The 9,588-nt window shown below is 39.1% G+C and overlaps 1 protein-coding gene across 1 annotated transcript in view; it reads left to right on the top strand.

The window, feature by feature from the left end:
- Window positions 1–2,873: 2,873 nt before the first annotated feature.
- The window catches only part of Mtpn (myotrophin), a 37,369-nt gene continuing 30,654 nt past the window's right edge, over window positions 2,874–9,588 (top strand). Inside the window, exon 1 of the mRNA XM_003475529.5 lies at window positions 2,874–3,196. Coding sequence (XP_003475577.1) covers window positions 3,125–3,196 — 72 coding nt within the window. The 5' untranslated portion in view covers window positions 2,874–3,124. The remainder of the gene's footprint in view (window positions 3,197–9,588) is intronic.

Raw genomic sequence — 9,588 nt, 5'->3', positions numbered from 1 at the left:
CAAGAAGCAGAATATGGATATGAATCACATATGAGAAGTCTGAACTAAAAAGGTAAATCAGAAATCATATATACAGGTGAAAGTATGACTTAGAGAATAGTTGAAGACTGCATGATTAGCCTAAAAAACTCTTCCTTGAGATTTATTTCTGGAAATGTTCATCAGTGTATATGTGAATTTATAGTTCCCATTGTCAGTTAGGGACAGGGGATCCCTAGGTAGGGAAAAGACAGAATGAAGGCCTTGTTGAACTTTGTTAGAAGTTAATGGAGAGACATTCTAAGAGCTGCAGCCTCTGCAGAGGAGGTTCAAGCAATCAGAAAAACAAAGGCAAAGAAACTAAACTCAGGAAGGTCCCAAATACAGAGATCAATATAACACCTTTACTTAATTTTTAAATCCAAACTACCATTCCCTAAATCTCCCACTCATAATCCGGGCCTCCACCCAAATAACAGGAAAGGTCATAGGACCAGAAGAAATTCAAGGGGAGGGTCAAAAACAGCCCGGGAGCCAATCAGATTCCAGGAGCCTACATGGGATAAGGTTCTCAAAAAACAAAACAACAACAACAACAAGGAGCTGCAGAGAAGAAATCCAGGAATATATCCTTTTTAATACACAGAGTAGAGTCTTGCTTTCCCTCTCTCTGTCTGCCTATCTCTCTCTCCTCTTCTTCCTGCTTTCCCCCTACCTTCAAATAAATTGTCTTCTTTTACTTTAAACTTAAGTCTTCATTGATGCTGGAGTTAGGATCACTTTTCTTGCATGTTCTAGCAGACCAGTGACATGGCTTGGCATGGTATTCACCCCTTGGGAGATATTACAGCAGGAAGTAAAATTAGCAGAATAACAATATAGGTAATTGTTAAATATTTAGAGGTTTTTTTCTTTTTATTCAAAACCTGTATCCATTATTACTAAACAGCAAAATACACTTACTGAACAATATTATTATCTCTATTTTATACATGTACAACTCTGAAGCAGGCAGCAGTTAAATAACAGGCTCAACATGACATATAATTAATGAGAGTGAGTTCTAGATGGTGTGTTTTCAGATTCCTACATATGTGGCAACAGTAGTGAAGCAACTTGTTTTGTTAGCCATAAACAGTTGTCATTGGATCTCTCTGTGTTCACATGTGCAAGTCTGAATAATTAAGATTATAAGGTACAAGTCACATGGTTGATGTGCTCCAAGGTTTTGTATCAAGAAGAACAGAACTGTCTCACTGGAATGGTAATGAAGCTTCAACTCACTACACACAAACACACACACACACACACTCCTACACAGAGGCATGCACTTTAAAACATAAGGTATACCGGGTAACTTTACTTTTTCTGGAATTAAGCTGAATTTCTAGTATTGAATGTCATTTTCTGGTCAGAGAGCTGAGTTTGTTTGTGGTTTGTTGTTTTGTTTTCCCTACCATATCCTCAAGTTATTCACATCACCAAATATTATACGTGGTATTAAGACAGTACTAAATTCACATTGTTGCTTTAAGTATTGAAGATTTCCTTGAGGGAAGGAATTGCTTTCTTCTATCCTTTTACTATCTTCTGGCTGCTTAGCAGAGCATAGAATCTGAAGAATACTGCATAGAGAAGGAAAGAAGAAAGGATGGAGGGAGAAAGAGAGGAGGAAAGGAGAGAAGGAAGGGAGTGAGGAAAGGGATAAGGAAAGAAGGAAAGCAAAGAAGAAGGAAGGAAGGAAGAGAAGAAATATTATGAGAGACCTAAGTTACGTAGAAATTCTGTATTATAGGTAGTCAGACAGAGCAGACCCTCAAGGAGTCCAGTGTAGAGGATGAGAACACATTACAGCATATCTGCCAAAAGCCAGGCATCAAGATAAAGTGGAATGACCAGGCCTCCATGCCTCCCCAAGGGATAAGCAATAGATTAAAGATTATGCTATAACTGGTATTACCTGATTCAGAAAAGCCTAGATAATTATCGGCCACCTAGGTGGGTGACCAGGACCCCCTGATCCATGTCTTCCTAAGATACTTATTCCTTCATGTACACTTCTTATGTAACATGCTTCCCCATTGGATCAATTACTTAATAGGCTATACTTGTATTCTTATTGGTTGATTATACTTTCGACCCACATTGTACCCACCTCGTAATTTTGCTCTATAAAACTTCCTTTATGAAGCGGGTCCTTTGACAACCTACCTTCAGGTCCTGTCTAGCTCTCAGAAGCTATCTTTCTCAATAAATTTTTCCTATTGTTACCTTTGTTCTTCCTTAGAATTGATTCTTGAAATTTGGGGAACACTAACTTATTGTATTTGACGTCTAGCAGGCTGGGAATTATATTATGTCCCCTATAGCAAAAGGGAGGCTGAGAGGATAAAGGAGAGAAAAGAGGAGGAGGAGGAAGGAAACAAAGAATTCATTTCCCTGACCAGCAAATGACATGCAGGACTAGGAATCCAGTTTGATTTCACAAAGCAGCGCACAAACATCTAGTGCAATTTACATTTTAAAAATTCTCGATGTGGAATTTTTTAAACGGTTTGAAACGAGGAAACGAAGAAAATAGGGAAAGAGAAAAGGAGGAAGGCAGGCAGGAAAGAAAATGGGCGAAGCAATCCAAATTAAATACTGGGAAATTTTTAGATGAGCTAGATGCCTTCCAATATTCTTTTAACTAATTTTCAAATTTACGCACAGGGAGTTCCTACTCCCGTCCGCCCGCCCCGCCCACTCGGGCGCTCCGGACTCCCCCTCCCACGGCTCCTGCCAGCCTGGCCACTGAGCCTGCGCACAGGAGAGCTCCAGTGAGGGCGGTGGAAGCCGGGTCAGCAGCCCCACCTTCCTCCCAGGGGAAGAGGAAGCGGAAGTTGGGGGCGGGCCCTAGCGGGGAGTGAACCGGAAGTGTAAGCCCTGCTGCTTCGCCTCCGCCGGGCGGAACCTCTTGTGCAGGGCCCGGTGGCCGCGAAAGAACTTTCTTTCTCCCGCCCCAGAGGTCGCCCTAGCCAAAGACCTTGCCCGCCCGGCGGCCCGCGCGCCTCCCCGCTCCTCGCCTTCTAGCTGGCCGGCTCCGCTCGTGCTGCCGCCTCCGCCGCCGTGCCCTGCCCGGCCACCCGGCCTGCCAGCTGCAGTGATGTGCGACAAGGAGTTCATGTGGGCCCTGAAGAACGGAGATCTGGACGAGGTGAAGGACTACGTGGCCAAGGTGAGCAGGGAGGACGGGGGACCTGGGATCCACAGGACAGGAGGGTCCCTGTCTCCTGCCCAAGACTGCTTTGGTCCCACCAGGCCGCTTCCTTCTTGCCCCGGGGAGAGGAGGTGGTAACTGCTTTGACCGAGACTCTTCCAGGCGCTGAGCGTTTGAATTAGGCCCTCTTTCTACACCAGGGTTATTTAAATTTTTCTTCGAATGATGTAATTCTCTGTCTTGGACTTTACGGTTACTAAATGAAGCCACCTGAGTAATTAATATCAGAGGAACGTTTCCTTTCGCTTGGGGTCTGATAGGATTTTAAAGAATGTATGAACTGTGTACAGAGGACCGAAAATAGCAATAGTTTAAAACGTGTTGAAACTTCGTGTCACTTCACTGTGCAGGCTTGGCTTTGGGTGTGGCCTTCTTCCTCTCCCCACCACAGTAAATACACATTTGCTTCGTGGTAAAAAGCGTCCGTTGGTATCCGAGTGTTTTAAAAATCTTGAATAGCTTTTCAAATAGCACGTTAACTTTGGTTACAACATCTAGTAAGATGTTGCTCGATATGGTATGAAGGGCTCACATGCTTAATAAATAATACCTTTTAATCACAGTATATTCGAGAGTAAAATCCCGAATGAAAAAACCAAACTCAAAGCCGTGCCCAAAATACAAAACAGTTCCCTTTGTGATGAAATGATTAGGTTAAAGGTTCCAAGCTTGGCAGTCTTTGAATAGTGAAATGAAATGCGAGAATTCAGTGTGATTTGAATGAAAGGTTAATTTTTTTTAGTGTAGCTTCCAAAACAAAAGTATAATTTTATGACATAACTATTTAGGATATCTTGCCTACCTTATAAAAGTGTGAGAAACCGTCTAGATTCCAGTTCTTCAAAGAATATGACTATTGGTCAGTGTTAGGAAACAGAAAGAGTTTCTTAAAACTTACGGGATTGCGCGAGGCGCACTGCTCATAGTTGTTTCTCTGTTTAATACCATTACAATTTAGACTTTTTGTGCATGTTTGATCAACTTAGTTGTTATTTTCAGTGGTTTTTAGGACTGGCTGCCTTCTGATCACTGCCTTTTTAGCTAGTGGAAGATTGAAGCTTGGAGTAATGCCTCTTTTAATGTATAGAGTGGCCTTTAGCTTTCCTACCACGGCAGAACCTAGGCTGTTAGAAATACTGTAAGTTGATAGATACTAACTGAATGTACAACAGTAAAAATAGCACAGGGTGTCGTCCTGGTAACATTATATATTTTCTTGGGACTTGTGAAATAAACCATTATTAGTCTATTGTACAAATAAAAGAACTATTATGGAAGGTGCTAAGAAAGGTATCCAGAGGTCCAGAGATTGTGTATGATGAAGCTAGAACTAAACTGCTGACTCTAGAACTAAAGCTTTTTAGGTCCATACAGTCTCCCATAATCTAAAACAGAACTATGAAAGTATATAGTGGAAAATTTTTACTAGAACATTCCCACGACCCACGGGCAGGCAGATCAGTTGTACACAAACAGTTCTCAGTCCCTCAAAAACATTTATGTAAAATTGCATGCTAATAAAGTAGATTAGTTAAATTTAGTTTCAGGTATTATTAAACACGAAGTTAATGTTCAGTTTGACTTTTTTCCCCTGACTACCATATTGCCTCTGTCATTAACAAAAAGGAGGTACGGGAGAGGAAGAGACAAGTAGTAAAAGGAAGTATTGAGAAATTGGCCATGAAGATTGGAGTGTAATGTAATCATGTAAGTGGATCGTGGAGCGTTTTCTTTTCTTAGTTTTTATTGAGTAATGGACCTCTTAAAATCTCTTTTACTTTGCTGAGAAATAATCGTGCTAATAAAAACAAGCAGACTGACAAATACTGGCCAAGCTGCCTTTTTAGTCCTCTTCACATTAAAGTCTTTGATAGTTTCTTTTGCCCAGCAGCAGTTGTGTGTACTTACTCGCCAGCTCACTTGATCCACCCACCAATATGTGACCATTCACTTTTGAGTTTATGTCGTGTATACCAAGTGTGTACAGAGAAAGCACTGAAGAAATATGTGGGCTAGTTTTCCTTCTTAGTAGTGAGTATCAGATACTCTGTACTTTTGTGAGATTTTCACATTTAGTATTTTTTTAAGCTGACAATTAAAAAACTCAGTAATTGTATTGTCTTGCACCTGACTTTGCTATAGAAACCTGAAGTGTGGATAGTCTTTAGTTGTTGAGTTTACGTTTTTGAACTCTAAAAAGTCATTTCAAAACTGCATATTTTTAAAGGAAAAAAAGCAGCATGTGGAGAAAAATTTAGACTGCTATGTATTAAATGTTTATGTACAATGTGAACGGATAACTGAGGCAATTTTAGAGTCTTTCAGTACCGCATTTTGGCTTCTTGGCTGACTGAACTTAAGGCCATGTTGAGTTCATTCATCTGTTTGTATTGGACATCAAGCTCTGAGATGATGCTAAGGAAGCTGGGCACAAGGTTTAGGAAACTTTGCCTAGCACATCTGTGTGAAAAATCTCACAGACTTAAAGTAGTATGCAAATCAAAAGAGACCATTTGGTTGTCAAGCTGAAAAAAATGAAAGCTAAAAATGGAGAAGTGTCATAGGTAGCTACCATAAATTACTCATTGCCCCATTTGTCGTCTGTATGCCGCCTCTGAATGACATTGTTTTTGCCTTTGTCTTCCATTTCCACCTTAATGTTAGTTTCTGTCATTGGCATCAATTCTGGTAAGACTATCTAATGGTTATCACTGATAAAATTCCACATTAAGCTCACTGTATTCCGTCAGAACTGCTCGTTCCTTTTGTCTCCATTTTAACTTAGGACCTCATGACCCAACCACTTAGCCACACTAGACTTTGGGGCATTTTCCTAGATTTCATAGAGTCGTCAAGACTACCTTCTTAGACTCTCATCTGGCCCTCACAATTACTTTAGGTTAGAGTTGTTGCTTTATAAGCTGGGATGTGTTTTCTTTGACTGCAATTCTCCCAATCTAGTTTAGCTGCGAGAATTTTGGTATAATGTGAATGCAAACGTACAGTGTCACCTTTTTTCTCAAGGAGCCTCTTTCACTGTCCTTAAGATACCTTTGTGTGTCTAATTACTTATTTAACATGGGCCACCTTCTCCTTGGTTCAGCAAACTGGCAGCATTGGTGTGGTCACAACTTGTGTCTCTCACCTTTCTGGAAACCCCGACTCCAGAACCTACCATGCTCTGCTGTAGGTCATCTGTGTGTTCTTTCCTCCTTCTTAAGTCTTCCCCCTCTGTCCTTGGCCCCCAAGCTGATGAGTGCCTGTTAATCCTCTGAGAGTAAATATCACCTCTTGCAGAATAACATTTCCACTTCAGATGGAGCACTGCTGCTTTACTGGCATGTATCAAACAGTTGTGCTGTTGCTTGCATACCTCTCCTTCATTAGGCTCTCAGCTTCTGGAGGGCAGAAGCTTTTCCATCTTTGTGTCTCTAAATGGTACCAGAGCATTTCACACTAAATGCAAGGTTTGTAGTAAAAAGTTTTTTAACTTTTAACTTGGCTGTGAGTTATGCAATAATAACAAGTGATTGATTAACTTAGTTTGACAGGTAAGAGAAAACACTTGGCAAGATACTTTTCATGCCCTCCCAAAATATTTCAGTATAGATAATATTTCCATTTTAAGGATGAGAACACTGAGGCCTAGGAAAGTTAATTTCACACGGATTTTAAACCAGGGCAGTTTGAATCTAAAGCTTATACACATACAGTTTTTTGGATTTTTTTTTAATGCTATCAGTCTGTGTTGAAAATAGTTCTGGCTTCTGAGCTTATAGCTTAGACTCAGCACATTAAGAAAATAAGGGGCTCATGAGCCGGGGGTTTAGCACAGCAGCACAAGCACCTGCCTGGGTGGTACAAGGTCATGATTTCAATTCCTGGTACCAAAAAAGGGTGAGGGAGAATTTATAAGTGGCAAATACAACAAGTTAGTTCTGTGAATAAAGACTCAGAAAAGAGCTACTTTTAATTTTAAATGTAACACTTTGGAAATAATTAGCACAGAGATACACATCTCTGTAAACTTAAATTTCTACCAGTGGCTCTTTGCTCAAGGTGTGTCTATAAAGAGATTGACAGCTTGTGTAAACTTTCTTTAGTTTATGTTCATAATTGCGAATAGACATAGTCCAGAAAAAATTAAATTATATTTGTTTGCCTTAGGAAGAAATAAATTATTGAACCTTATTGGTCATGGTTTACATTAACAGCACTTTTAAAGAGACCATATTTTTTAAGATTTTATAAACTTGAGTATAGTACACAGGTATCATTTCTTTCATGGACTTTCTCATTATTTGTAACCCCTTGAGTTTAGATATTTTGGAGATGTAGAACCTGCCTAGAGATTAAATAGCCTGCGCAGTGTCACGAAGCTCTTAAGTGGGGAAGTTAAGATTTGAACCCAGTGCTGTGGGCTCTTTGGCTTCAGAGCTCTTTGGCTGTTTACCACTGCGTTCCCCCCTTAACCTTCGTTTCTCAATGAGGCTAGATAATTCACTGAGCATGAAAGTGTTAAAATGAAGAGTCACCACAGGATGGGAAAAATCCCTTGAGACTACTTAGAGATGAGGTTTGTAAAAGACTGGAGAACCAGCCCTTATTCTTGAGGCTGATTAGGAGTTGTACTGGTAAGTGGCCCCTTAACAGTCCCCAGTGGGTTTGTATATGTAGTCTCTTGTTTACAGGTACTTCTGTTTCACTTGCTGTGAAACAGTATACATCAGGTCTCCAACTTCCCTTTCTCTGTGGTTTCCTTTCCCTCTCAGCCCAGTTCTAATGACATCTGCCTTTGACACTCTGATAGGTTTGAAAAGCAGCAGTTGTGCCCCATGTGAGAAGATAGGATCTCTTGAACCTGATGAAGGTATTAACTCTTAAATCTTGAGAAATTGCAAAACTAATCATTGGGTTCATTTTTCACTTTCCTAATAAAATAGCTAAAGAGATCCTGATTCAATCTGCCTTGTGTTTGTTAGTTGTAGGTAATCTCTTTTTTTATTATCATATCATTTTGTATTGCTTTCTACAGAAGGCTAGAACCAGCAAGAAAATAGTGCCAGTTGATTAAGATATAGATGCCTTTAGGAGATAAGCAAAATTTAGTTCAGTATACTTTTCTACTACACTTTTAGTCTTTGTGACTATGAAGTAAGGGAACATAATTGTTTTCTTAGATGTATTTTGCTTTGAGATTTTAAACATCTTTCTATTTAAACATCTACAGGTGATTAAAAGTTTTAATTAAAACTAATTTAAATGATAAGATAAAATGTTTATTATTTTTAAAATAAAGCTTAATTAAATAGAATAAAATGAAACAAAATATTTCAATGCCTGTTTCCTCAGTTGGCTTCTTTCCTTAATATATAAAACTGTGAGGTACTGTATTTTTAAGACAAAAAAGTATACTGAAGGCAAAAACTAGCCTGTAATTACTTAGATAATTCCCATTACCTGTAAGAAGTAAATTCTAGTTAAGATAACAAATTAGAAAATGGAGCAGGTAGGAATGAAGGGTTGAGGACCTCCATCCCCAACCCTGTGAACACAGTAGCCACTCTTAACATTACACTTACTCATCTCTTGCCCTCTTAGAAATGATATAAATACTGAGGCAAGAGAATCCAAATTGGAGGTCAGTGGAAAGCCTCAGGCTAACTTGCCCGATAAAGTTGACCCTGTGTCAAAACAGTTTGTATGTATTTAACTTCTGCACTTTGCTTTTTAAGATTCCTTAATAAAAATGAATTTTAGACTTCACATTGGAATTTATTGATTACCTCCCTTTTAATGGTGTGTAGTATTTCATGTTACAAATATGCCATAATTGGTTTGACTAATCTTTTATGACGTTCGTTGCCAAATATATGGCATATGCGTTATTTTTCTTTTTAGACAAAAGAATTTAATGTATGGATTTGTTCTGTACCAAGACCTCAATATTCAGGCTGTGTGGGCACTTTGCGCTAGTCAGTGGATTTGGGTTACAGTTTGGGCTCTCATCTATAAAAAGTTCGCCATCATTGCTTTATGATAAAAATTTTGTCTGCCGTTTATTTTTGTAGTTAAACAGTATTACAGTGATCATACCTGTGTATACACTGATATCTTTTGAGTTCTGTTTTTATATTGTTCTGTAACAGTCTTCTGGCTTGGAAATTATGAATCGATCCATCTCCTTACTCCCCATTATTTTTTATTTTGCTGTTTATTTATATCTTGGGTTTCTTGTGTAAGAGATACCATAAAATGTTTAAACTTATTTGTCTGATTTATTTTACTTAACATTGGTCTCAAGGTGTATCCATTTTCTTATAAATGACTCAACCTTACCTTTCTTTATG

The sequence above is a fragment of the Cavia porcellus genome, unplaced genomic scaffold (genome assembly GCF_034190915.1).
Source record: "Cavia porcellus strain 051 isolate PalLab524CR breed Dunkin Hartley unplaced genomic scaffold, mCavPor4.1 scaffold_6, whole genome shotgun sequence".
In the NCBI taxonomy this organism is placed as follows: Eukaryota; Metazoa; Chordata; class Mammalia; order Rodentia; family Caviidae; genus Cavia; species Cavia porcellus.
Note: the sequence above shows the minus strand (reverse complement) of the source record. Positions and strands in the feature narration are given on the sequence as shown.